The sequence below is a fragment of the Vicugna pacos genome, chromosome 15, assembly GCF_048564905.1.
Source record: "Vicugna pacos chromosome 15, VicPac4, whole genome shotgun sequence".
NCBI classification, from domain to species: Eukaryota; Metazoa; Chordata; class Mammalia; order Artiodactyla; family Camelidae; genus Vicugna; species Vicugna pacos.
The window spans coordinates 45,020,012-45,047,946 of NC_133001.1; the positions used below are offsets into that span (position 1 = coordinate 45,020,012).

The following is a 27,935-nucleotide window of genomic DNA, read 5'->3' on the forward strand; positions in this document are numbered from 1 at the left end:
CACAGGGACTGATGATTAAAAGCACAGCAGCCCCTTTCTCATTTGACTTTCTCCGTCTTACAGCACTGCCTCTTCATTAACTCAGTTCTCAGCAGGGAAACAGCCAGGACTCTTGGAGACAAAAGAGATAGATAAACTAGCCAAGATAATGGGGCCCCATATTGTATATATGACATCATGTGACATGCTATCAATGAGTCTATGAAGGAACCTAATAGTACCTATTACCAGTCCCTTCCTTCTTATTCTTGAAACAATTCCAAGTCATCACTGATAGAACAACCCTGACAATGCCCAAGAGCTTTTCTCACTCGTGCCAACTAAAAGAAAAATCTCTTAGCCACACTGCCGCAGGCTCCTCTGACATACACATAACCCATATCAATAAATGGGCTGATTTTAAAACCCAACTGAAAATTCCTGTGAGTTACAGTAAATGTAGATGAAAATAAGCAGTATATGTAGAAACAAGTTCAGAATCATAGATTCTTCTCAGAAGTAATTCCCCAATGTAAAGTTAGAGCAAATCTAGATGAAAGCAAGCACACATTTCTTTTCAGAAGTAACTTCCCAAAGTGAGTTAGTGTATGACTCAAATCCTTCATTTGTTTAGGTGCACAAAGTGTACTTTTCTAAGAGGGGAATTCATCCCTCTTACTCTTCAGTCCAAATTTCATGATCAGTCACCAAAAGTGCTCACATGCCACATTTGATTGCGAAGCTATGGGATTTGAACACAATATTCAGTTAAATTCAGAATTGTGAGATGAGTGGCAAGTAATACCTACCTTATAGGGCTGCTTAGAGGGTTGGTGGTAATTTTATTTAAAAATTAGAAATAAATTAGAAGAAATTAAAAATAGAACAAGGTCCAGCATGTATTGGGTACATCAGAGCTACAGGTGTCTACTGTTTTTCGAAAGTTCCCTTCACACCACTTCACTTTTAGGAAAGACCTTCATGAGTACCTGTTTTTGCTACACAGAAGAAATCTGGAGAGGATTTTTGCCTTTATGAAAAAAGGTGAAAAGCGAAAATACTGTTCAGAGCCTTTTATAGAGGCAGCATGAAGCAGGAGCAGTGAGACTGCCACCACCAACCTCCATCCCCTGGAACTACACTTAACACCTCAGCATTAACCGTCATAGCTTTAAACTGTGTTGTCTGTGAGCATCTGTGCTTTTATCTGAATTTACTTTGTGCATCCTAGCAAGATGTGTCCTAAAGTAATTGCTTCTTCACTTTATACCATTTCAGCTTACGAAAGGTTTCATAGGAACATTCTACTTTCTACTTTAGGAAAGCAGGAGAAACCTGTATTGTATTATCACTCTCCTGGCTACTCCTTTCCACTGTTTTTTCCAAGGGCAACGGGTTTGTGTGGTCCTTAAAGCACTTCCTACCTTCAATAAGGAGGGACAGGAATTTGTCAAGCATAGAGCCTTTATTTTACATATCGTTTCCAAAGAGGACATTGTTTAAGTCAGCAGAATTTCCGAGAGAGAAAGTGACGGCAAAGGTAACTGGCTCAAGTCCCTCTGTGTACACCAAGTACATTTCATGTCTGAGCACCTTGTGTGTCTGGCTTAAGTAAAGGTAAGGCAGTGTAGATTGTGCGAACAAGAAATCTGTGTTCTGTGATCAGGAATGGCTACTACATGCATCACGCAAAATGCACAACCTGAAACATTTCAATCTGCAACCAAAGTTTCCTCAAGCAAAGATGTGCGTGGACAATGATGGAACACATACAGAACCTTGGGCTGAGAGAATGGATAATGCTGTGGGGCAGTGAGGTTAGCACACTGATCAAGAGCCCCAAGCAGGAGGAGCCGTCCCAGTGGCAGAGCAGGCTAGGAGGGTGAGCAGCAGCCGTCTCCAGCCACCTTGAGTTCCTGCCTTCACTCTAAGTTGAGCAGCTCCACGTCAAAGATGAGGGTGGCATTGGGAGGGATGACACCAGGGTGGCCCGTGGCTCCATACGCCACATCAGGGGTGCAGGTCAGCTTCGCCCTCTGCCCCAAGCTCATCTAGCAGGGATAGGGGCAGATGGGGAGAGGAGAAAGAGGACCCAGCTTGATTTAAAAGAAAAAAGTAAGATAACTATGGCATTTTCCCAAACCATCCTCATGATAACTCTGAAGATCTGAGATACATTTTATATGTGGCACACTGAAATGATGCTAAAAGCTGTAACAAATGCAGATTCTGCCTTAGACTAGCAGAGACTTGACTGTGGGAGAGTAACTTCTACAAAGTTGTCTCAAATTCATTCATCCAGTAAATTTTGCTGGTTATTCAACTGGCGTATGGCCCAAAGACTTCTATTTGTTCATAATTGTTCCTCACCTTCCAAAGAAGCCTAAGGACAGTGTATAAAGAACACACGTACATGTATATACTCAAGTAGGTAACAAGAGCAGCTCATTAGAGAGGTTTAGAGATTAGAGGCCACAGCGAGGACCATCATATGCCTTCATGGATCAAGGAAGAAGAGTTTGAACTAGGGCTCATCACAGCAGTCCTCAAGAACCCGTCTGGCATTAGTGGGACAATTGGTGAAATTTGAACAATCCATTTAAAAATTTTGAATAACCAATTCAAAGATTTGAATTGATTGGTTAATAGTATTGTATCAATATTAATGTCCTGGTTTTGATCATTGTACTATGGTTGTGTAAAACATTCACATTTGGGGACGCTGGAGAAAGAGTATATGGGAACACTACTAGGTCTGCAATGTTTTTTTCAAGTCTGAAGTTGTTGTTGCTGTTTTTTAAGTTTTAAAAAAGATACACTTTGGCCTACCCCACCCCAACTCTTCTGCTGCCTCAGTCCCGAACAGCTGGTAGCTCACAGGCTTGCTTAGAACTAGCTAGGGAGATGTGCTTGGGATGAGAGCCCCCAGTGACACAAAGGAATCATGCTGGTAATCAAAGGGGTGGGGACACAAGGCCAGGACTGAAACTAAGTGGCATCACCATGCCCTAGCAGTAGAGTCAAAGTAGTAGTGGTCTGTGATAGGGTGAAGGTGGTGGGCCGAGTGCTGAGCCCAGGCCCTCAGCACCTCAAATCCCCCTTAACAAGGATCCTCATCCTACCTGGGCTGCACCCTCTTCAAAACCTTTGATGACTTCCTGTTTGCCAATTCTGAACTTGAAAGGTTTGTTTCTGTCTCTGGATGAATCGAATTTCTTTCCATTTTGGAGCATTCCTGTGAAAGCAGAGATAGGGTGGAAAAGAGCTGTGGTTATGAGTTAACTCCCAAAACAGGTTCAACATGTCAGAAATGGAACTCCTACTCTGCACAAACCTGCTCGTTTTCCCATCCTCCCCATCCATCCTGTTGGCCAAATGAGAAACCTGGATACTTTCACATATAGCCTATCACCAAGTCCTATTATGTCTTTGGAGTTCAACTATTTTCTCCATTTATTTTTTGGGGGGGGAATGTGGGGGAAGGTAATTAGGTTTATTTATTTTTAGAGGAGGTACTGGGGATTGAACCCAGAGACCTTGTGCATGCTAAGCATGTGCTCTACCACTTGAGCTATACTCTCCCCTCCTATTTTCTCCATTTCTATTACCGCCACCCTGAGGCCTCATCAAGCCATCATGTCTCACCTGTGTACGGGAACCACCTCTACCTGGTCTTTTTGCTCTGCTCTTACTCCTCCATTCCATTCTCCACACTGCACCCAGAATTTCTGGTTTTTTGGTTTTGTTTTTTTTTTAAACACATACCTGATCATATTACTCCCTTGCTTAAAATGCTTCAGTAACTCCCCATGGCAGAATCCAAACACCTACCTTGTATCCAGGCACTTCAAGATCTGGCTACTGTCTGCCTGATAAGCTTCTCTCTGCCCTCCCCTTTTTTTCCTTTCCCTGTCCTATTCAGGTCACACCTTTCTCAAATACTTCTGCAGGTTACAACTTTTCTCATACCACTTCCTTTAGCCTGAAGGTCTGTTTTCCCAGGCATTTCAATCTCAGATTGAGTTTGAAACCTGGTTTTCCCAAGGTTCCCCCAACATGTAAAATGCAAAGGTCGTATGATCCTTTACTGCAGTGAACAGAATAAAGTGACCTAGCCAGTCAGCGGTGGCCTCCAGACCCCATTCAAAAGGGCTGTTCGAACCCAGATCACCCCGAGTTGTCTTCAGCAGTTGGGAACATCTCTCAGCCTCCAGCCACAGATACCTTGTCATTCCTGATGTACATGTGTTGTCTCAGTCCCACTGCCAAAACTCAAGAGCTGCTCTTCTATTTCAATTCTAATTGGTGTCTTTAGCTCAAAGAGCAGAACTGTAAATGATGCTATTCACTTCTTGTGGCCCACGCACCACAACAGAAGGAAATTTGGGACCAGAAAAAGGCCTGGTCTGTAAGTTCAGAGACTAGATTCTGGCTTCACTCTGGCACTAACTCATTGTGTGAAGTTAGGCGAATCACATCCCTTATAGCCTCAGATTTGCCACGTTTAACATGAGAAGTCTGGGCCTGCTTAGTATCTGAGCATCTGTGATCCCACTTCGTAATTCCTACAACTTAAATGTATACAAGAGACATTCTTATTTACCTACTTTTGGGACAGAATAAATTGGGCTCTTGCCCTGAGTACTAAATCAGGCAAGGGAGAAAACCCTATGGCTACATGAAGATACACACAGATGGATACTTCCGTATCAAATATGGGAGATCAAATACAAACTCACGCATACACACAGGTTGCTAAGATATTCAGAGATGCGCATGCATGCTCACGTGCACTTATGCACATGCACTCAGAAAACCCCGATGGCCAAACAGATGCTATGAAAATATTTAGATACACAGATATAATAACATTCACAGACACATACTTGTACAAATATACATATGGATATGCACACAAACACACTCACTCACACATTCACACAAACCATTTAAAGATTAGCTTTCTCATTCTCTAATTTCTTCAGGTTTCAGATGACTTAATCTACTTCAGACCATATACAGTTATCTACTGCTGCAGGTTCAGCCAAAACCATGCAGTCCAGAAACACACCCAAAGATATATGGTGACCTGATTTGCAAAGGTGCCACTGCAATGCAATGGAAAAAGGATGAATTTTTTTTTCTTTAATGAATTTTGCTGGATCAGCTATATATGCCTATGGGGAAAAAATGAACCTATCCCTCCTGTCTCACCTACACATAAAAAAAATCAATTCCAGATGAATCACAGACCTAAATATGAAACATAAAATAATAAAGCCTCTATAAAATACTAAACAGAATAATATCTTCCTGACCTAGGAATAGATAAAGATTTCTGAACTGAACACAAAAGTACTAACTATAAAAGAAAAGACTGATATGTAGAACTTCATTAAAATTAAGAATTTCTGTTCAAAAGATGCCAATAAGAGTAAAAAGGCAAGCCATAGCATGGGAGATGTTTGGAATAGGTATAACCAACGAAAGACTCATATCCAGAATACATAATAAACTCCTACAAATCAGTAAGAAAAAGACAGACAACCTAATTTTTTTTTAAGTGGACAAAATTTGGGCATACTCAAGAGGCTATCCGGATGGCCAGTAAGCACATGAAAAGGTACTCAACTTCATTAATCATCAGGGCAGTGCAAATCAAAACCACAATGAGATACCCTGAGCACCCACCAGAGTGGGCCAGAAACCTGACAATACCAAGTGTTGATGAGGCTGTAGGAGAACTGGCACTGTCGTACGTTGCTGGTGGCAGTGGAAATTGGAAGGCTGAGCACAGAGAGAACCCTGTGCCCCAGCAATTCCACTTCTGGGTATAAAGCCAACCAAAATGTATACATATGTGTACCAAAAGGCATCTACAAGACTGTTCAAAGCATCACTACTCCTAATAGCTAAAATCCAGCAGCAAACCAAATGTTCATCAACTGCAGAGATGATAAACTATATACTCAAACAATGACTTATACAGGAATAAAAAAGAGCAGCAAACTACCCCGGATAAATCTCACAGGTATAAAAAGTGAAGTAAGTAATATAATAAGTGAAATAAGCCAAATCCAAAAGATTACCTACTCTACGATTCCGTTTATATGAAGTGCAAAAGTAGGCAAAACTAATGCATAGGGACAAAATGTTAGAAGGCTGGTTCCTTTAGGGAGGTGTAATGCCTAGGAGGAGGCATGAGGGAGACTCCTGGGGCTGCTGGAAATGTCTATGATGATCTAAAGGATGGTTATATAAGTGTGATCACTTTTGAAAAATTTCACTGAACTGCAAATCTTAGAGTTATGTTCTCTGCTGTATTTATATATAATTTAAAAGTTTAGCAAAAAATCCCATACAGTCTCCTGTTGGGTTTGATAAGACAGTCCCTCCCCAGACCAGAGCCACTCATGGCTGATGTCAGTGTTTAATGCACATTGCCTTCTGTATTGTGAAAACTCTTTTCAAAAGGATGTTGTGGTTTCAGTAACTTGATAAGTACTGGTCTGTCTGCAACATGTAGAACAGATAAATCAATTACACAGGTCAGAGGCCCCAGAAGACTCATGGTAATTAGGCCACATCACCGGGAGATAAAACACAGCTCTAGCCCGCTGACGTCAGCGACTGGCAACACAGCTATTGAGAAATACCCACACCGTCTGCCTAGAATTAACCTGGCACTTCACCCTGGCCCAGAGAATTGCTAAAAATGGCCCCATCTGAATATGTCCTAGGAATTAAACTGGCCTTGCTTTCTGCTAAGTGGCTGTCACCAGGTTTGCCACATTGGGAAGCAAGTCACAAGGCAGAACACTCACCCGCCTTGGAACAAACACCTGCTCATGATCTTCCTGCCAGCCGTCCTCAGGAACTTCATCTAGAATGTTCCTCAGCCCACCTGGCCTTCCAATCCAGATCACCCCAGAGGGCTGAGCAGAGATGTGGGGCCCTCCTCTGGCTCCCACAGCACCTTGAGGCAAGCACTGCCATCACCCATCCCTCACATGGCGTCAGAGCCTCCGGTTGACTTGTCTGCCTTTCTCCAACCCCCACAGCCCCCGTGAAGGTAGGGATTCATGTGTGTGTGTGTGTGTGTGTGTGCGCGCACGCGGCATGTGTCCAGTGCCTAGAACAGAATCTTGCACACAATAGGTGCTCAATAGCAGTAGGCTGAATTGAATAGTCTATTTCTGAAAAAAGAAAGGAAATTCTAAGGAAGCCAAATTCCTCTTCTAGAATAAACACTGTTGGATGAAAAGGGAGTCTATAAGGAGGGTCAGGGCCCTCAGAGCTGTAAGAGGAATTTCCAAGTACTAGACAGAACCAGGAGGGCCAGGGCTCCACCCTGCCTGCAACAGACAAAAGGGGAGTGGAGGTGGCTGGCTCAGTTAGAGGCTAGCACCATGATGGCTCTTGCTGGTCTAAGTGGGAAGGGGTTAATCTTGTAAGCCCCCTTTCTCATCTCCTCAAGGCTGACTGGGAGGAATGGGAGGGACAGCTGGTCAGAAGGAGACTTGGCTGCCTTAGGCCTTGGGCCTGATCCAGCAGGGAAGATACCATTGGAGAGGAGTGTCAGAGGAGAGACCTGCCTGGGGAGGAGCAGGTCTGGATGAGGGCTAAGGGAGCGAGGCCTACCTGTGTAGTGCACCACACACGTCTGGCCCTTCTTGGGGAATGTCCTTCCTGCAAGGAGACATTAGGGCAGATGAATGAACAGCATATAGGGAAAAGTCACCTGGAACATTTCAGGTGTGATGTGACCAAGACCTATGACCCACATTCCTCTCCATACCATGGAGATGCCCATGGCTCCAGGTCTGGCTCTTGCTTTGTATGAGCCAGATTAGTCACTTCACCTCTCAGTCCTTGATTTGAATTTTATTCCCTTGGGTTCCTCAACTCCACTCTCTGCTGGTTCTTTTCATTTCTTTGATTGCTCTTTTTACTTCCCTTCATCAATTCCATGAGCATTTCTGACAGCCTGCTCTCTGCCAGGCCTGGACTAGATTCCAGAGACACAGAGCAATCTATGAACTCATGAAGTTTGGGACACAGACACATAAATAATAGACTATAATGCAGGGTGATGACTGCTCTCAAGAATGAATAAATACAATCATTCACAAATGTTTACTGCATAACTACTATATGCAAGACCTGGGCCTGATCTCAGGATATACCAGTAAATCATACAGACAAGATCCCTACTCTTTTGGAGTTTACATTCTAATGGAGGGAAACAAACAATACTCAAATAAACGAGACAACATAGATAGTGATAAGTTCTCTAAAGAAAATAAACAGAATGATGAATTAGGCAGAGATTTAGTGGGATAGGCCATTTTAGAATGGGTGGTCCGGGGCAGCCTCTCAGAGAAGATGACATTTGAGCTGAGATTTGAATGATGAGCAATATGCTGGGAAAAGCACTGCAGGAAGAGGGAGCAGCAAGTGCACAAACCATGAGGCAGGAATGGATCAGTGCATTTGCAAAACAGAAAGGAACCTAGAAGACTGGAAAGATGGAAGAAGGTGGAGACAAGTGGGAAAGAGCCGGATCATACAGGGCCTTGCAGAGCTGGGTTTAATTCTAAGTGGAACAGGAAGCCACTAGAGGGTTTTAAGCAAGACAATGACATAATCTAAATTAAGATTTTATAAGATCACTCTGGCTGCTGTATGTAGGATGGACAGTTAGGCGCCTGTTGCAGTAACCCAGACAGAAAATCAATGATGGCTTGAATTAACGTGGTTGGCAGCAGAGAAGAGAGTAAAATAGATGGGAGATATATTTTGGCATCAGAGCTGACAAGGCATGCTAATGGCTTGGAGATGGGATCCAGGATAGGGTGAAGGAAAAAACAAGCACGATGCTTGGGTTTTACATCTGGGCGACAAGAAGGATGGAGGAGCTAATTCCTGAGATGGGGAGGACTGAGGAGGAACAGATTTGTGTGGGCGGCAATCTTAAGATGCCTATTAGACATCTGAGTTTATATTGCAAATAGGCAGAGGGAAAGTCTGCACTGGAGGTATAAATTTGGGTGGGATTTAAAGCCATGGGGCTGGATAAAAAAGCCTTGGGAGGGCTAACAGCTGAGCCAATATTTAGATGGGGGCCCAGAGGCAGGAGCAACTGACAGAGTGTCAGGTAAAGTATCTGAGAGGAGATAATGGTTAAACTGAGTCTTTAAAGATGAGTAGTTTGCCAGAGGAAGTAAAGGAGATAATCTGGGAAGAGTGAGCCACATGTTCAAAGGCCTCAAGTTGAGCAGTAGTGGGAGTCCATCTGGTTCCCTGCTGTAACCCCAGGGCCTAGAACACAGTATATGTTCAATAAATATTTGCTGAATGACTGGTGTATTTAACAACTTGCAGACAGCTCAATAAAACCAGAGGAAAAGTTGGTGGTGGGGGTAGGGACTGGTAGAGATCAGGCTCTAGTGTAAAAGGTAACAGGAGGCTATATCACTGTCTGCCTGGAGAAAGAGATGGAAGATTCATTAAAACATTTTATGCCTAGCGAGGGGCATGGTCAAATATGCACTTTAAAGAATCCTCAGGCTGTGATGGGGAAAACAGTGGGGGTGAGGTGGGAGGCCAGATGCAAGGCCAGGGGCTGAGACTGGAGGTGAGGAGACCAGTTTAGAGACTGCAGAAATCCCAGTGAGAGATGACGGTGGCCTGAACTAGGGCAGGGACTGAGGAGATGGAGCCTTAGAGATACTCAGCAAGAGAACTTGGCAGGATTTGGTGTGGGTCCAGTCAAGACAGTCATCCTGAATACAAGAGCATAGCTGTCGAAATATTAATTGGTACATCCCCCTTCTGGGATACAGCACGGTAGCTGGCCCTTTTGTGCTTCCTTGACTCAGAGGTTTAGACTGACCTAAAAGCAGAAGGCCAAAGCTCCTTCAGGCTTTCCCTAAAAATATGATCCCCTTCAAGAGAAAATGCCCCTTGTCCTTAGAAAAGAAGAAACTCTAAAGGCTTCTGTAAGCCAGAGAAGGGAGAAGAGGCCTCCAGGCCTCCGGCAGAACTCTATGGCAGTGTCCTGGGGTGGGTGACAAGGCCTCAGGGAGATGTTTCCTGGGACCCAGAACCATGGTTCCCAGCATGGAAAAAGAAGCCTATACTTCCTGGGTGATCCAAGGCTGTGGCTGGGGCTTCCAGAGACCAGTGCTTTTCTTCAAGGAGGGTGGCCTGGAACCAAAAACCCCCCCAATTTCCTGTGGGGGGTGTCAATAATGTCTGACATGCAGTTTGCCTGTCAAATTCTGCAGAAATGGGGGCTCCAGTCTGAATTACTGTTGATTTAAGAAATAAAGAAATAGCTACTCCTTGCACATCCAGATTCAGTTACACAAGGGGAACGCCTGTAATATCTGGCTTGGGAAAGTGAGTGGTGCCAATCCTGAGGCAGGAAACAGGGAACACAGAGGAGCGCTTGAGCGTGGGGAAGCAGAGGAGCATGAGTTCTGTTTTGGACTTGCTGACTTTGAGGGATCCGCGGGATGTCCAGGTAGAGGTTGAGCAGAAGCTGGATAAATGGACCACCGTGAACTCAGATTGGAGGTCTGGGCTGGAGGCTTAAGTTTGGAGGCCATCGGTTTGAAGCCCATAATGAAAGTCATGGGAGTGGACAGGATGGCCGGAGAAGCTGAGTGGGGCAGGAAGGATAAAGCAAGATGCGGAGGCAGGAGAGGGAGTTCTCCCTTTCCAGACTGGCTCTGTCCTTACAGCTTCTCACCGCCCAGATCTTAGAGGGCTGCCAGACAAGAGGCCCGGCGGCAAGCGCGCTAGAAGGGGGCTGCCCCGAGCAGAAGAGACCCCAAAGCATGTCGTTTCCCCTGTTTCCAGAGCTCACCCAGCAGGGCAGGGAAGCGGAGCAGTAGCGGAAACCTGGGAAATCAGCAGTAGTGGGTAACCGAGTGGTTCCAGCCGCGGCAGTAGCAGCCAGAGGCCCCCGGGGCGGTGGCGGGCCGCAGACCCCAGCCTCCCGGCCGCCGCCTTCTTTCCTCTAGGTGAGCAGGAGCGGAAAGGGATGGCGAAGGATGTCTGCTAGATCCCCAACAATCCCGTCTGGGGTTTTCTCCCGCCGCCCCCATCCTAGGCCCGCTCCCCCTTCGGCACCCTCCGCGCCACCTCGTTATCGGACCCCCGCCCGCCGGGCTCCGCCCCGAGACCCCTCCTCCTCCCCCAGCTCCGCCACCCGGTACCGTCTCCCGGAGAGATGGTCTCGATCTCCACGCCCATCGCGGTCCCACTGGCCCCGCCTCCGAGGGTCCCCGCTGTTGCCCTGACCCCGGCTCGGCTCCGGCCCTGGCCCGCTGGCGTTCCTGCTTGCCTCCCCTCCGCCACTGCAGAGTCGGAGGAGGTGCGGCTGGAGTCGGGACCTGCGCGGGGAGGGGCCACCGGGAAGGGGGCGGCGGGGCGGAGCGGCGCGGAAAGGTGGGGTCGACCGGGGCGGGGCCCGGGGGAAGGGACCCTGACGAGGCTGCTCTAGAGCTTGACCAGGCTAAAGATCATTAACCTACTGACTGGGAAGGAAGGTGAGGGAGGCATGCAGACAAGCGCATTTACCCGCGCACCCACCCACCCATCTGTCCATCCATCTATACATCCATCCATCCATCTATCCATCTGTTCAACACATTTATCTAGCACCTACTCTCTGTTAAGCTCCAGGAGTCAACTCGGTCTCACAGACTAGGGGAAGAAGGCTGGTAACGAAACCAACGCTTTAATTAGATGCGTTCACCGCCATAGAGTTCAGAACGTTATGAAAGCACCAGAGATGTAGCTACCCCAGCTAGGCAGCCGGAATCTGCAGGGGCAAGCTGGGGTTGAGGTGGGGTTAAGGGGGGGGGCGGGGGGGAGGGACAGGGGAGGGGAAGAAACCAGTCATTACTGACTCTCCTGCACCCAACTTAAACCCCTCTTCTCCATCCCACGCACAGGTGGGTTCCCACCTTTCAGGGCAGAGAACTATGCCCTGGGGGTACCAACTGAATTAAGACAGAATTGCTGTCCTCGACGAATTGAATCTGAATCTGTGTTGAGTGGGGTCACACAGTAACAGCGGTGGGGTGATTCTGCTGTGGGATGAATGAATGAGTTCTACCTTGAGTTCCTCCTCCACGCAAGACCCTTCGCCTCCACCCAAAGGAGATCCAGGAATCTGGAAAGACAATTTTTTGGAGGAGTTAACGTTTGCTTGAAAAATGAATGAGACTTTAACTTTTGTTTCATTTTTTTCTCATTCTTCAACGCATTGCTGCAAAAATTGATGTATGATTCTGACGAGTGGCGCCGGAAGTTAGGCATGGGGAGAAAAGCCAGGGCAAAGATGTCCAGAGTGGGCCCGAGAGGTGTTCTTCCTCCACTTCGCCTCCCGCCACTCTCCCAGATGAATAGGGCAGAGACTTCAGTTATCAGCATTGATGAAGGAGGGCTGGTTGTATTGTTCAAGAAACATGACGATCTACCGTGCTGTGAGGGTCAGGGTCTGAAATTCCCCACGGGCTGCTTGCTCCAAGGCGGGGCCCAGAATGTCCCAGGGGTATAGGGGTCTTAGCCTAGTGTCGCACTAGCTCCTTGAGCTGTGGCCAAGGGCAGGCACTGTTGGGGTAAGTGTAGAATAGGAGTTTGTAATTGGGACAGGTCCGTGGAGCGGCTTCAGTTAAATGCACACCATTTTGTGAACGGATAAGAACATTTTTCTGAGGAGATTTTTATCTTATTTTAAGGAGGGCTGCGACTCCTTCCCATCCCCGACCCCCACCACCTCCACCACCACTCCCACAAAAGAAAGGCTAAGGAATTGTGTTGACTCTGGGGCTCCCGGACTCGTTCTTAGACTAAGAGAACCGATGAGAAGTGGGGGAAGGCGCTAAACCTCTCACGGGAGAACTTGTGGCAGGCTTACCGTCGGGAATACAACTCCCAGAGGCCCGTGGGGCAAAGCCCGAGCTTATTGGCCAGTGGGAAGGACCCTCTCCTAACGGACACATATAAAAGCCAATAGGCCGAGGTATTGCCGAGCTTGCCCAGCCTCCGCTCACCTATCAGGGGCCTGGGAGCCGATGCTTCCGGTACTCGCTTACGGCTTCAGATCCGCGGTGCGTGAGCCCCGGCGGACTCCGGGAGACAGATTTTCTGTGGGGCTGTGAGGCCAAAGGTATTTTGTCTCCACTACTGTCTGGCCTGGCCGGTTTGGGGAGGCTGTAGGTGGGCGGGGAGGGTAGTGGAGGGATCGGTACTTTGAGGGTGGGGAGGAGAGAGGATGTGTCACAGGTGTGCGGAGAGGATGGGGAGAATTGGTAGGGGGCCGCGTGCGAGGGGCTGGCGGATGCGGACGAGCAGGGGGTGAGTGAGTTTATATCAGTGAATATATTCTCTGTGTCACGAGTGACACTCCTATATATAGGAATATGTCCTAAGTCTGCTATTCAAAATGAAGAACGTGCTTTATACGTAAACACCTTTATCGCAACGTTATTTATAGAAGGATGAATTTGGCCATAACCTGGTATCTCCCAGTGAGGGAAAATTATGGAACTTCCTCAACAGTGAGGAAAAGTGAATATTAAGTGGCTCCTAAAAGTAATTAATAAAACTTTTAAGTAACTTGAGAAACTGATAATATATGTGAAGTGAAAAAATCGTGATACGATATTGTACAGTATGATTGAAAAAGTTTAAAACTGCATAGAAAAAAGGCTGAAGGGATGTAGTCATAATTTTCTTTGATGAATGGTTTTTTGTGAATTTACCTTTTTACCTTTCCTGTGTTTTAATTTAAAACAATAAGTGTAAATAACTTGGAATTATTTTATAGTGAAAACACAATAAACTTAGAAAAACAAATTGCAAAATATGGAACTCTGTTTAAACCTACAGTAAGTGCTCCAATTCACCTAAGCCCCTAGATTCTCACTATGAGTTGTTTTTAAAGAAGATTAAAAACAGAAGAATTAAATGGTCATAGACTGAGCACCAGGTCCTGGTTCTGACCATCTCCCCCCTGAACTAATACAGTCAGCCTTTCTCTCTATAAAACACCCAGGGCCCCTGATTTGAGAAATATTATAGTCTGAGGGTTGAGACCAGGAGATACACAGTTAGCTTCAAGCAAAATGTAAATATTTAAAAATATACAAAATAATTGGAGAACACCTGAAGGCCATTTCAGCCTTTGTCCTCTTGGCTCTCTTGTAACGTTACAGACTCTGTGACAGTGACCCCCAGATGTTTACTTGTGACTGCCTAAGGTGCAGTTCTACCCTATAGACAAATGAAGCACATTTAATACTTAATTTGTTACACACTACACACTGTTCTTTCCTTTGAAGCATGTTCTGCCCTCTATCTCTGTTTAATGGTTCAGCAATTTCCCATGTTATCCTTAATTCTCCTTCCTCACTGCTCATCCTACTTGATGTCTGTTTCATCTGTCTTAGAAATACCTCTTGAATTCTGGCTCTCTTTCTCTACTGAAGTAGCTACAGACTTGGCTCACTTTCTCATAGTAACATTCAAACTATTTCCTGGTCCCTTATTAAACTTGTCAGCTTCCTACTTTCTCAGGTCCATTCTGCACATTGTTGCATAAATGCGTGCTGGTTCCTCTAAATTCCAAATTCCTCAGCAGTCCCTTTATGATCAGGGGGTTAAGGCTGGAAAGGTCTAGCAATATAGGACAGTTTACGGCCTTCAATGCTTTGCTGAAACATTTTGGAAGAACTTTTATATGCATAGACTGTGGAGACTCATCAAAGGCATTTGAGCAGAAATGCAAAATGACCAGAGCTGTGACTTTTCTCCAGATAATTCTACCCAACATACAGAGTCCTGGCTCTGTGGGAAAGAAGAGACTGGTATGAAGAGGACTTCTCCTTGTCCTACCCTACTGAAAAGGAAGAGGGGCTCAGGACCTGGACTAATAATGCAGTAGATAGGAAATGGAATAGAAATGAAAGAATTAGAACAGATTTTTGTAATTATTAGGATTTTGAGGGAAATAGGCCGAATTTCTTCTTGTGATTAAAGATGAGAATATTAAAGTTAATTCTTCTAAAAATCTCAGTAACTTTATTATCATTTATTTTTCCCTTATTCACAAGGGACATTTATCCCTTACCTTCTGTTACTCCTGGCCATACACAGTCTTAATGACATTAGACTGACTTGGGTGGCCTAAAACATATCATATAAATTGCCTTTGATACAATTGGCCCATTAGGGATTTTCTCTGCCCAGGAAAATGTGTCATGCATTATTTATCAATAGAAGTCTTTTAAAAGTGCATAAGTAGATATTAGGAAAAAACATACATTATCTTATACAAGACCAGTAGGTTTGAGATGGCAGTTTTTGTTATTAGTAATGACAGAGGACATATTTCTTCATTTAGCAAGTCACTGCCAAACCACTTAATCTGACATCATGTGTAGAAGTATAACAGACCATTCCATCTTAGTAAAAGATTCTAAGAGCAGGGACAATGGTAGCAAAGAGATATGAGAAATAATTTGCAGATAAGTTAAAAGCAAATCTGCCAGTTTGGTGGAGAATACATTTCTTTGAATTTAGAGTCTGAAGGCAATTTCTCAGGTTCTGTCTTTAGTTAGGAGTCAGTAAAACAAGATTGAAAAATGTCCATTGGATTCTGTGAGGTGGATGGCACTGATGAGTTGGTGAGAGTTGTTTTAGAGAAGAGGTAGAAATGGTGTCAGTTTGTGGTGGATTAAGAAGAGAATGGTGAAGAAATGAACGCTGCAAGTTTAGACAATCCTTTATGATAATTAATAAGCTTAAACATCACTTAGAATATGCTTTTTGATCATCATATTATTTTGTAAATTGCCTGTTGGTAATCTTTGTCCACTTTAAAATTTAGCGTGTTTTGTCTTTTTATCTGGCTTATAACAGCTTTTTATAAAGTAAGTATTTTTTTACATTTAAATGTTTACTTTTTTTCAATTACAAAAGGACTGTTTGAATACATACATATTGTAAAAGCAATTTTTCCCAAGAAATACAGAAGTAAGTATCCCAGTGTCTTTCTTACACCACCTCACTGCATCTCAGTATGTACTATGAACACTTTGGTATGTGTCATTTCTGATCCTTTTCTGCATCTTTATGTAAGTGTACATGAACACACATGTATATAGACATACAGAGGTGAATTTTTTTCCATAAATAGGAGCATACTAGACATGTTACTTTGTCAATTTCACTGCATTTTTTACGAGGAAAGATTTTTTTCTTATCAGTACTCATGGAGCGTCTTTATTTTTTATTTAACTGTTTCCATATTGATGTACATTTGGGTTTTTCTAATACAAAAGATGCTGCAGTAAATCCATATACGTGTATGTGTTTGAGTGTTTCTATAGTTCTGTCGAAAGTCTTTCTTTTAAATCTGTTATGTTTTTGTTTTACACATTTGGATCTTTATCTGGAAGGTGTTTTGTTGTAAGATGTGAAAGGTTAGTCTCTTTTTAGAGCTTCAGCTTTGTTGTCTCTCAAATAAGAGTAAGAATGCCATCCTTACAAGACTATTACAAGGATCATATCAGATTCTAGGTGACCAGCCCTAAGTGTGGCACATGCTGGACATGTTTATTCCCTCATTTCCTTTGGCAAGTTCAGGTAGTATCTGGGTGTATTTATAGAATATGGTCTGTTTTTGCATATTCAGTAACTGTCATCCTGATTTCCTTTGTTTTGGCATGTCTCAACATTTCACAGAAAGGCTAACATAAAATTTTACCATTGAAATTGATGGAAGTTAGTAAGGTTCTACCATATTTTAATTTGGTGACAAATGGGAATTCAAGTCTTACCTTTTGCTTTCCCTTCAGTGTTGAGAATAAAGTGAAATAAAGCATACTGACAAGAAGGAGTCAGATATGAGCAATCTAAAGGAAAAGTATATGTGAAAGAAAGATATTTGAAAGCTTTAAAAAGATTCTTTTCAAACATCTCAGATCATTAATTGCAATAAAAATTATGACTCAAATAACATGGTGCATTTTTTTAAATTGAAGTATAGTCTGTTTACAATGTCGTGTTAGCGTGATTCTGGTGTATAGCATGATTCGGTTATATATATATATGTATATATACATTCCTTTTCATACTTTTTCATTATAGATTATTATCAGGTATTGAATATAATTTCCTGTGCTATACAGTAGGACCTTGTAGTTTATCACATAGTGCATTTTGTAATTAGGCTTTGGCATTTAATTTTATACGATTGTAATCTTTAGGCACACGTATGATCTTATTACATACTTGTAATTGTTATGTGCTCTATTTACAAAAGAATTTGAGGCAGCTGTCTACTGTGTTGATCAACTCCATGATGAGTTGACTCATTTCAGGCCTTACGTGCATCTTGCATATTTTATTGGCTCTCTCTAATTAATTATAGCATCATAGTGAGGCTACATTCAAAAATTATGATTACAGTAACTTAAAGAGACATGGGGTTAGTATTCAGAGTGTACATTTTTTGCTTGTTTACCTGCTTTCCTATGAGTGGCTTAGAATTTTGAACCAAGAACTATTACTATAAGCATTATTATTGTTTTGTCTATATTGCTGTTGTTCAGTATTCCAGTTCTTTGATCAGAGAAGTTTGAACTAGAGGTGTCCAGAATATACATTTGGCTCCATAAATTGAATAAAAATCAGTATTCTGCAGAGGTGATCATAGAGTGAACCTGTGGAACAACAAGAAAAAAATCTGAAATTTCATTCTCTTTATTAAAATTTCACTGAAACAGTTTAGTCATTTGGCTTCAAAAGTTTGACCTTATTTTGCAGGAACAATAATTTCTAAGCACTGCCAGGCTGTCTTTTAATCTGTTACATTCCTTCCATCCTTTTATCCCCTCACAGTAATGACTTGTGAAAGGGCTAAGCCATTGTCTGGTAAAATGTTCTACATTTTGAATTTGTCTAATTATATTCTCATGGTATAACTTCCTTCATAATTATTTCAGATAACCTTTATCAGAAAGGATGGAGTTGGGAAAAGGAAGACTTCTCAGGACTGGACTGAATGCATTGTATCAAGCAATACACCCAATTCACGGCCTTGCCTGGACTGATGGAAATCAGGTAGTCCTGACTGACTTACAGGTTCAGAGTGGAGAGGCCACATTTGGAGACTCAAAGGTCATTGGACAATTTGAACATGTGTATGGGGTGTCCTGGGCCCCACCTGGTACAGCTGATACACCTGCTCTGCTCGCTGTCCAGCACAAGATGCATGTCATTGTGTGGCAACTGTGTCCTAGCACCTCGGATACAGGCAAATGGCTGATGTCTCAGAACTGTGAGATAAGACAGTCATTCCCTGTCCTTCCCCAGGGCTGTGTGTGGCACCCAAAAATTGCTGTCCTGACTGTGTTGACTGCACAGGATGTCTCCATTTTCCATAATGTCCACTGCAACAATTCCCAGGTAAAAGTGGACCTCAACACCCAAGGCCTCATTCACTGTGCGTGTTGGACCCAGAATGGTCAGATGCTGGTGGTGGCAGTAGGCAGCAGCCTGCATTCTTATATTTGGGACAGTGCTCAGAAGGCTCTTCACAGGTGCTCCTTCTGCCCAGTGTTTGATGTGGACAGCCACGTGTGCTCCATCGGAGCCACTGTGAACTCAGAGGTTGCTATAGCCACTGAGCTTCCACTAGGTAAGATTTGTGGCTTAAATGCATCTGGCACCTTTGACGTTGCCCCTAGTGGTGAAGACACTTGTTCATATACTTTACCAGTTACTGATGAAGTTTCCTCTGTGGATAACGACGCAGTCGCTTCTGAAACAAGTTCTGAAACACCGGTTTCTCCCTTTTCTTCATCCTTTTCTGATCTTCTGGATCTAACTCATATACACTTCAGCAGATCTAAATCTGAGGGTAGTTCTCTTATTTGTCTAAGAAAAAAGGACTACTTGACGGGAACTGGCCTGGATTCTTCACATTTGGTCCTCTTGAACTTTGAGAAAGAGGTTACGCAGAATAGGAAAGTCACCATTCCGGGCATTCTGGTTCCTGATCTAATAGCATTTAGTCTTAAAGCACAGGTAGTCGCAGTGGCTTCCAATACGTATAATACAATTTTTATCTATTCTGTCATTCCATCATTTATGCCAAACATCCGGCAGATTCAGTTAGAGAGTAATGAAAGACCAAAAGGCATATGTTTCTTGACAGATAAATTATTATTAATTTTGGTAGGAGAACAAAGACCCACTGATTCAGCATTTCTTCCTTCTTCAAAGTCTGATCAGTATATGCTTCGTTTGATTGTTAGAGAAGTGATGTTGGAAGAAGAATCTCCAGTGACGTTGAGTGAAAACCAGAGTGGTTACTCTGCTCTCAGTACTGTGTTAAACCAAGCAAATAAAAAGCTAATTGAAAGTCTTTCCCCAGATTTTTATCACCAAAATGGAGGGCTCTTGTTAACAGCTAATAGCAGCAATCCGAGTAGGAATCCTGGAAGAACCCTTATTAAAGAAATCAAAAGTCCTCCATCCAGTATCTGTGATGGCTCCACAGCCCTAGAAACTCCAGGTGCCGGACCTGTTAACCAGCCAGTAACACTGCCCAGACCCAGCGGCACTCCAGACCACACCAAGACCCCAGAACCTCCTAACGTACAAAGGGAAAAGGAAATTTATCAGCTGTCTAAGGAACTGAAAGTTTTATCCAGGAACCTAAATGAAGTGCAGCAATGTCTTTCTAAGCTCACAGACTCTCTACAGAATGGAAAGAAATCCTCTCCTTCGTATCCACTCTCTCCGGATCTACCTTATGTTCACATCACTTGCCAGGTAACTTCCCCTTTGAGGAGCTACCACTGGCTCCTGCTACCAGTGGGTGCTTGCTGCAAGAGAAATATATTGATGAGGAAGATGGTGTTGTAATTGAACTTCACTGACCTGGGCATGTTTTATTCAGGCAAGTTCATATACCTTTCCATGTTGGTCGCCTGCCATCCAGATGGGCACACGTACCAGTATACACTGTGATTTTATCATGTGCGTGGTGTGAAAACATGAATGATTGTACTCATTCTGGTAGTCTATATTTAGAAAAATAATTTTAAATCATGCTGTTTCATTGTGAAAACCTTTTCCTTATGCACTTGCAGACACTCTTCCATTTATAAGAAAGGTTACAGTGATTAAAAAATTTTAATGCTTCTATTTATACCTGCATATGCAAACAAAATATTACATAAATAGGACCACATCATATCTGCTTTTATCATGAAAACTTTCCTTCCCCATCAAACTTGACCCTGCTCCTCCTTTCTGGAACGCACTTTAACTAACAGCTCAATGTGGAGCCTTCTGTATTTCACTTCACACTCATATAAATCTTACACAGAGCTTTGTATACATAGATATATTATGTGGAGGGGTGTTAGTGGTGATTTTGTCATTGTTTTACAGGAATGGGGTCATAAGGTGCGTTCTTTACTTAATGCTGAGAGTGTGCTGTTTATTCAGCCGTTCCCTTGTTGATGGACATTCACTTTGTTTTCAGTTCTAAGCCACTCTGAATAGTGCTGCAATAGTATTCTTGTATGTATCTATTTATACTCTTACTTTTATTTTGGTTGGCTTGGTTCCCAGAAAGTGGAAGTACAAATTTGAAGACTATGTGTGTGTGTATATATATATATATTGAGAGAGAGAGAGAGAGAGAGAGAGAGATGTTTCTGCTTTTAATAGAGTTGCCAGATTGCCTTTCACAGATTTTTTACTGAACAATGCATCATCACATGCCCATCAGCATCCTATGGGACTGTCCTGTCCCTCACATCCTCACCAATCTGATGAGTGTGAAGTGGCATTTCACTTCTGTTAATTTGTATTTCCTTTGTTGTTAGTGAATTTGAGTATGTATTCATTTTTTTGGCCAATTGAATGTGAATTACCTGTTGTTCATTTTTTCCTGTTGAGTTAGCAGTTTACAAGAGGTTTTTGTATATTGTAGAAACTGATATATATGTAATAGTCTAGATTTTCTTGCGTTATTTTATTATATTAGTTTTTACATTTAAGTTTCTAAACTTTAATTAAAATTTTCCAAGAAATAGATAACCAGTTGTGCTACCAACATCCATCTTTATCTCACTGAACTTGATCTACCACATTTGTCGTTGTAAACTTGTATATCCTGGGATCTAACTGTGGATTCTTCTTGCTGCAGCTACTGTAATGCTGATCTCTTTACCTAGAACTTTAATAATACCACACTGATTTGATTATGGCAGACTTACATATCTTCGTTTTAAAAGATATTTGCAGAATGTTGGTGTGGAAATCAATAATAAATAATATGTAAATTGCTATTTAAATAACAGTCAAAAAGAGATACTTTAGTTTTTTCATAAACTACTGTTTGACTCAAGGATGTAGATTTTTAAAAGAACCAAAGAATATTTAAAACTGAACTAATTATTTTTATTATAAAAATGTCAAACATGTAGTAAAATGTATTTTTTATTATGAAAAGTTGTAAACATATAGGAAGGCTACAAAATGAAACCCTATCTATATGTATCACCTGGATTTAACAATTGTTAATATTTTGCCATAATTGTTTCCTTTTTGTTGTTTTTGTTTTCTAAAATATTTTTTTAAGTAGAGACATCATGGTATTTCACCCAGAAGTATATTGGGATGCTATTCTAAAGTGTAAGCACATGTTCTTTAATTATCACAGTACTATTATCATACTTGATAACATTAATAATAATTACTTAATATCATCTAATACCTAGTCCTTATTCAAATTCCTAAATTGTCCCCAAAAACCAGTTAAATCACAAATAAGTCAGTTAAAAATCAGTTAAATCACTGATTAAAAAAATTTTTTTAAGTTAATTCCACAACCATGTTAGGGATCTTAGTTGTATCATGTATCAAAGCTAATTGAAATAGATATTTAAAACATTTAACATCTCAATTCTAGATTTTTGAAGAGCATTTTTCCCACATTGTCTTCAGCCAGAATAGACATTTAAATGGTTTTATGTAACTCCATGAAGTTTTCTGTATATTTTCAGTAAATAAAATTTTTGTTTTAAAAAATTATAGTACTTATAAATGTGAAATCTAGTTTGGATTTTTTTCCCTCCATGATTTTTCAAATTTTTTTTTCTTTTTTCCCTTGTTCTTTCTCTTTTTGAATAGGTAATTCATTTGCTTGGTTTAGAAAAACAAAACATTATTTTAATAGAAAGCTATATACTGAGAAGTCTTACTCTCACCCCATCTCTGTTCATCCTGTTCCCCTCACCTCCCATAAGTAACCATTTTCATTTTTATTTCTCTATGCAGAGATTAGCAGGTCTTGTTATATATTTTTGTTTTTCCTTTTGTTACACAAAAGGTAAGGTACTATATACAGTATTCTGCATCATGTTCCATTGGGTAATATAATCTCAAGAACTCTGTATCAGCACACAGAGCTCTTTTTTATTTTTTTTACAGCTGCATAGTATTGTTTTCCCCTCATTACAAAAGTAATATATGCTCATTGAAGAAAAATTTAACCAATAAAAGAATATTTAATGTTCAAAGTGAAAATTCTTCATAACCCAACCCTTAGAGAAAACCACAGATGTAGTTAGTAAACAAAATATTTATCCCATTTTTTTCTATGCATTTACGAAAACTTTTGTTAATCTAAAATATAATACCTAATTGTTTGATTTTATTTTTATTTACATACATTATTTCATCAAACAATATGTTTTAAACATTTGTAAATGTGAAATTCTGCATTTTTTTAAAGTAAGAAGACATGTGGGGTTTTTTTACCTTTCAATTCCTCAGCTTCTCAGTTTATAATGAACTAATCCAACCAAACTATTATCAATAAGTACCTCTGGAGGGTAGAATTTTGGGGACTTTACTACCTGCATTATAAATTTCTGTTTTACCTTTTAATGTTGAACACATATTCCAAGAAAAGAAAGCAAAATAATCAAAAGCAATGAAGTTTCCCCTATACTTTCAGAAGCCCCATTTTATAAGAGTTAAATGATTAGTTGCTTATGGCCAATACAGTTTATTCATGTGACATCTTTTAGAATGTTACTACATAGTAGACTTACCTTTTGAGTTTTTCATTCTATCACAAATAGAGTACAGTTTACCTTTTATTGTTGAAATTATTTTTTATTATTTAATAATTTCTTAGCAGTCAGAAAATGAGTAGTGATAATTTTAACAAGAAAGTGAGTTAGACATACAACGTGTAAAACTTTAGAAAATGCTTACATGAAGATATTGCTTCAACTAATATAGAATTAGAAGGTTTTCTTACTCTTGTGTTCTGTGGATATACTTTTGGACTCCATGTATCTTAAATTAGAGCAATAGATGTTTTATATTTTCTTTCTCTAGGGATATTTGAAACCATTTTAAAAGATGAGTTAATTTTTAATATGACTTTTTAGAATTTAAACATCACTTTCACTTATACTTTTTTCTAAACTAAGTGGGTTTACCACAGTTTGTTTATTTTATTTATGCAAATTCTCTGCTCCTCTACTATGTAGGGCAGTCTTTCTTGGAACTTTTTCCCTAATAAAGAAAACACAAAGTTTCTTAGTTATACAGGCATACTTCATTTTATTGTGCTTTGCAGATAATGTGTTTTTTACAAATTGAAGGATTTTGGCAACTCTGGATTATCAGATGATAAGTAGCATTTTTAAGCAAGAAAGCATTTTTAAATTAATGTATGTACATTGTTTTATGAGACATAATGCAATTGCACACTTAAATGGACTACAGCATAGCACAGACATAACTTCTATTTGCACTGGGAAACCAAAAATGCGTGTGGCTCACTTTATTGCGATATTTGCTTTATTCTGGTGATCTGGAACTGCACGCACAGTATCTCTAAGGTATGCCTGTACCTAAAACAGCCAAGCAGTTGTTCCTCACCATGAGATTGTGTCTCTCAGGCTGCCATCCATCATCCTATAGTGTTATTAGTCATATCCTAGGAAAGCCAGTAAGTAGCAATAAAGACAGACCCTGGAGAAAGAGCAGAGCAAAAGGAAAAGGAAATTAGGGTTAGGGGTTGTGTTTTATCAGATTCTTTAGTTATGTTAAATAATGCAGCAAAAAGCTCCTTATTTAAAACTGAAGTCTAGCTGATAGTGCTAATAGAGAAGGATTTTTAAAACTATGCATTCTGTTCTTAGGAATAGAATAGGAATTCTTAGGAATGTTAATGACATTGATTCTGCAATCAGTTTAATGACTTTTATTTTTATTTTTGAAGAAGTCTTGTTTTGTAGGTCCTGTTGTTGGAAAAAGAGATATCCTTCTCTGCAATGGTAAATTAAGACTCAGTACACTTCAGGAGACTTTTGGCCTATCACTTATTGAAATGCTGCATGGTGGGTAAAATTGAGAAATTGACTCTACCCAACACCCCCTTCCTCTGTTTTGTAACTTTTCACTGGTAATGAAAATGAAGTGTACCAACCATTAGCGATTCCTTAGATCGTTAAAAAGTATTATTAAATTGCCTGCTGTATACCCAGGCCTGTTATAGGTTCCAAAACACATGGAAAATACGGGTTCTGCCCTAAGGAACTTACAATCTAGCTGGAAAACCTAAGTGGACACATGAAAAAACTAGAATAGAGCAATATATTTATATACCTATGGCACTAAAACATAGAGATCATAGCATTGCAGAATATTTCTTCAAGGAGTTGTCATTATAATATGCAGCAAACATATGGATGTGAAGGACACTTCTTGATGGCAAAGGACTGAGTGCTGCCTGATTTCCATCTGATGGAGATGGTGGTGGTTTTCTTATGCCTCATTTGGTAGTTGCTGCACTGAATATAATACTTTGTTTCATTTTTTTTTCCCCCTTAAAGTTGTAGTATCAGCACTTTTCTTTTTTGAGACATGCATGTATGATATGACTTCATAATTGTCATTTTTACTGGGTGGGATTAATACTCCATCTGGGGTGAACCATGTATTTTTTCTTCAGTTTTATTGAGGTATAATTGACATGCAACACTTTATAAGTTTAAGGTGTACAGCATAATTATTTGACTTACATACATCATGAAATGATTACCACAGTAAATTTGGTAAACATCATCTCATATAGATGCAAAATTGAGGAAATAGGAAAAATTTTTTTTCCTTGCTATGAGAAGGATTTAGTCCCTTCATACTGTATTTTACTTTGCCATATTTTCTTTGACATTTAGGTGGTTTCCAATTTTTTACTATCATAAATAACACTCTAATAAAAACTCTGCATATTTTACATGTTTTTAGAAAGTGTAGATTTTCAGAAGTAAAATATACAGAGTCAAAAGGTGAGACACAGTTGACTCGAAAGAACCAGAGAAGGTCTAGGCATGTGTTATGCTAATGGCCCTATGTTAACCTGGAACAAATCATTCAGGATTATCTGGACCATTCTAGTCTAGCTGTAGTGAGCTCAGCCTCCTTGGGTGTCTAGAGGCTGGTATGGATCTCAAGAATATAGACGATTCCTCCATAGAGTAGCTATTCCCAACTTCACATAGTTTCTGGAGAAACTGTGGGACAGCATGTAGGTAAGATAGGGGCACGCCACACACAACCTCTAACATGTATGCACACACAAGTTCAAATGCATAGCACTGAGTGATTAATGCCTAGACAGGGTAAAAATATATGTCCCTTAGCTATGCCTAACTCATCAACATCCCCTTCCTGCCATGTAACCTGACCCTAAGTTATACACTGTCCTTTCATCTCCCCATTCTCTAAAGTTTTGTGATGATCAGGTTCAAGATTGTCAACTACTACATTCTCAAAAAAACTATATTTGTCGTATTTTTCTTTATAGAATAAGATAAAACATCCTAAACTGCGTTTGTGTCTATTTTCCTTTGCAGGCTCCCACTGGATCCTTCTCTGTGCTGATAGCGAAGGTTTCATCCCGTTAACTTTCACAGCCACACAGGAAATAATCATAAGAGATGGCAGGTCAGATGTCTTCAGAGACTCTGTCTGAGACTCTTGATCTTGGTCCTTGAAGTTTGTAGAGACCTCTAGCCCATAGTATACATACTAGCGCTGTCCTAACCATTTAGGCAGTGTGGCCTGATACTGGTTTGCAGAGTATTTGCTGAGTAGCCCTTCAGATGAGGCCATTACAAACAAGATCTGTTTTCTGAGGCAGACTCTCCCCAGCTGGGATTTGCACTGTTGTTCAGAGGTGAAGCACTTGCCATGGTTGGCTTGGCCACTTTTCTCCCTTGGGGCTGACGCTCCCTGCTCTGCAGCAGAGCCCAGTCTTTGTTAGATGGCACAGAAAGTGGTTAGTTATGTATTCATGACTGTGTGGTTTTGTCTCAGGGCAGAATTCCCAGCACAAAACAATATTATGGTGCCATATGGATTGTGTTTTATGGTTTCTCTGAGGCTTTCTGTCCCTTGCCCAAAATGGTATTAAAGCTCTTAGAAGCACTTAAAAGATACCTCAGCATTGTTACAGATCTTTTTCTTGGCTTGAGTGTGAAGAGTGCTGGAGAACATCTGCTCCAGCATCTTTTTACCCTAAACCAGCGGGAATCGGCAGAGTTCAAAGCAAGACAAAAAATCGGTTGACTTCTCCTAGTGCTTCCTGGAACAGGAAGTAGCTCTAATGTTGACTGGACCTCAGGATTTAAACCTAACCCTTTCGCTTCCCTAGAAAATTCTTGCCGACAGCCATCCAGATACTCGTAAAAACTGGCCCTGAGCAAGTTTCAAATGAAATTTAAATGCTTTGACTCCCTCTGGGTCCCACTTGTGTGTGTCCTGATGTTACTGATGTGGGGCCTATGGCATGATTTTGTGCTGTTGCCCCTAATGATTTTCTCCCTGGTATGTTCCCCCCTCTCCCACTTTATGGATCATAAAAATATCCTGTTTCTCTCCCAGTAATCAACTCCCTTAGTTAAACTATCGCTTTAAATTTTGTTATTTTTCTCCTCCCTTCCCTGCCATTCAAATCTTAGAGACCAGCATAGAGTCTGTGAGAGAAAGTATTTCAGAAAATTAGAGGTTTCACTAAATCTGAGATATTTTATTATAATTATGGGCTAAAGTGCCAGCTTAGTATAATGGAAAGAGCCCTGATTCCAGGTTTGGATGGACTCACAACTCCTCACTGCCTTCAAACAGAATCATAAACTTCAGTCTCTGCAGCATAACAAGTGGATTGGCATGTGGCTAGTCAGAGCACATCTGCAGATGAATTTTTCTGCCATAGCAGCTCATATGCATAGGAGTACATATGCATCTTTTCCCCATTTTCTTTTAAAATTTTCTGGAAAGAAGTATTCTGTACCCTTGAGGACTCCTGTCTGTCTGTTACAGTTTATGAAGATGGAGCTGGGATAGGGAAGAAGCGAGGGCCCATTTGTGGTTGAAACGCATTAGAGAGATGCTGGGATAATGGAAGTGGAGGCCACTTGTCTGTAATCAGTCGCCTGAGAGCAGTGGCTGAGTGGTCTGAGGCCTGGCTCCATTCTCAACGGAAGTGTCCGGCGTAACATATAACTGTGAAGCCTCAAGAGGGGGCTTGGTCGTCCCTGTAGTAAGATCAGTGTGGGTGCCTCCAAGTGTACATTTTAATCATCATTTCATGAGTCTTCAATAAAATCACTAATGGTTGTTGTGGCTGCTGTGAACATTTTGATAGTATTTTTGTGATTGTTGTGGTATAGACGAACGTTCTTGATTTTACGTATGTGTATGTTGTATTTCTTCTGCTGGACAGTCCAGAATATAAATTATTCTTTATAGCAGATCTGATTCCATGACAACTCTCAAACAAAAGAAGTTTCCTTGGCCTCTACTGTTTATAGTCTTTGGAATAATAGAAG

General features: G+C 41.3%; 2 protein-coding genes across 11 annotated transcripts; one reads left to right on the top strand and one right to left on the bottom strand.

Annotated features, from left to right (window-relative positions):
• Window positions 1-1,425: 1,425 nt before the first annotated feature.
• Window positions 1,426-13,092, bottom strand: FKBP1B (FKBP prolyl isomerase 1B). Of its 7 annotated transcripts, none has more exons than XM_072938118.1 (6): window positions 13,050-13,092; window positions 12,110-12,166; window positions 11,657-11,825; window positions 11,205-11,345; window positions 3,102-3,214; window positions 1,426-2,030 (listed from the first exon to the last, which is right to left on the bottom strand). In XM_072938118.1, coding segments are annotated over exons 3-6 (384 nt in total). In that variant the 5' UTR covers window positions 11,658-11,825; window positions 12,110-12,166; window positions 13,050-13,092; the 3' UTR covers window positions 1,426-1,901. The 7 variants fall into 7 exon arrangements, with proteins under 7 accessions (XP_072794219.1, XP_006197213.2, XP_072794220.1 ...); XM_006197151.4 differs by lacking the exon at window positions 13,050-13,092 and adding an exon at window positions 7,621-7,668; XM_072938119.1 differs by lacking the exon at window positions 13,050-13,092 and adding an exon at window positions 7,621-7,668 and having other exon boundaries at window positions 1,426-2,075.
• WDCP (WD repeat and coiled coil containing) lies at window positions 13,049-27,740 on the top strand. Of its 4 annotated transcripts, XM_006197291.4 has the most exons (5): window positions 13,049-13,165; window positions 18,006-19,839; window positions 24,323-24,440; window positions 25,959-26,049; window positions 27,427-27,740. In XM_006197291.4, the coding sequence occupies exons 2-5, from the start codon at window positions 18,025-18,027 to the stop codon at window positions 27,431-27,433; spliced, it is 2,031 nt and encodes a 676-aa protein (XP_006197353.2). In that variant the 5' UTR covers window positions 13,049-13,165; window positions 18,006-18,024; the 3' UTR covers window positions 27,434-27,740. The 4 variants fall into 4 exon arrangements, 3 of the variants coding, with proteins under 3 accessions (XP_006197353.2, XP_015097428.1, XP_072794218.1); XM_015241942.3 differs by having other exon boundaries at window positions 25,959-27,740; XM_072938117.1 differs by lacking the exon at window positions 13,049-13,165 and adding an exon at window positions 13,265-13,353 and having other exon boundaries at window positions 25,959-27,740.
• Window positions 27,741-27,935: the final 195 nt, after the last annotated feature.

Bases quoted from the DNA above. Each gene is read 5' to 3' on its own strand.
- FKBP1B (XM_006197151.4), bottom strand. The intron at 7,669-11,204 runs GTACCGGGTGGC...GTCTCCTTGCAG, and splicing joins GACCATCTCTCCGGGAGACG to GAAGGACATTCCCCAAGAAG. The intron at 2,031-3,101 runs GTAGGATGAGGA...TATCCCTGCTAG, and splicing joins TTGAAGAGGGTGCAGCCCAG to ATGAGCTTGGGGCAGAGGGC.
- WDCP (XM_015241942.3), top strand. From the start codon at position 18,025: ATGGAGTTGGGAAAAGGAAGACTTCTCAGGACTGGACTGAATGCATTG. The intron at 19,840-24,322 runs GTAACTTCCCCT...TTATTTTTGAAG, and splicing joins ATGTTCACATCACTTGCCAG to AAGTCTTGTTTTGTAGGTCC. The intron at 24,441-25,958 runs GTGGGTAAAATT...TTTCCTTTGCAG, and splicing joins ACTTATTGAAATGCTGCATG to GCTCCCACTGGATCCTTCTC.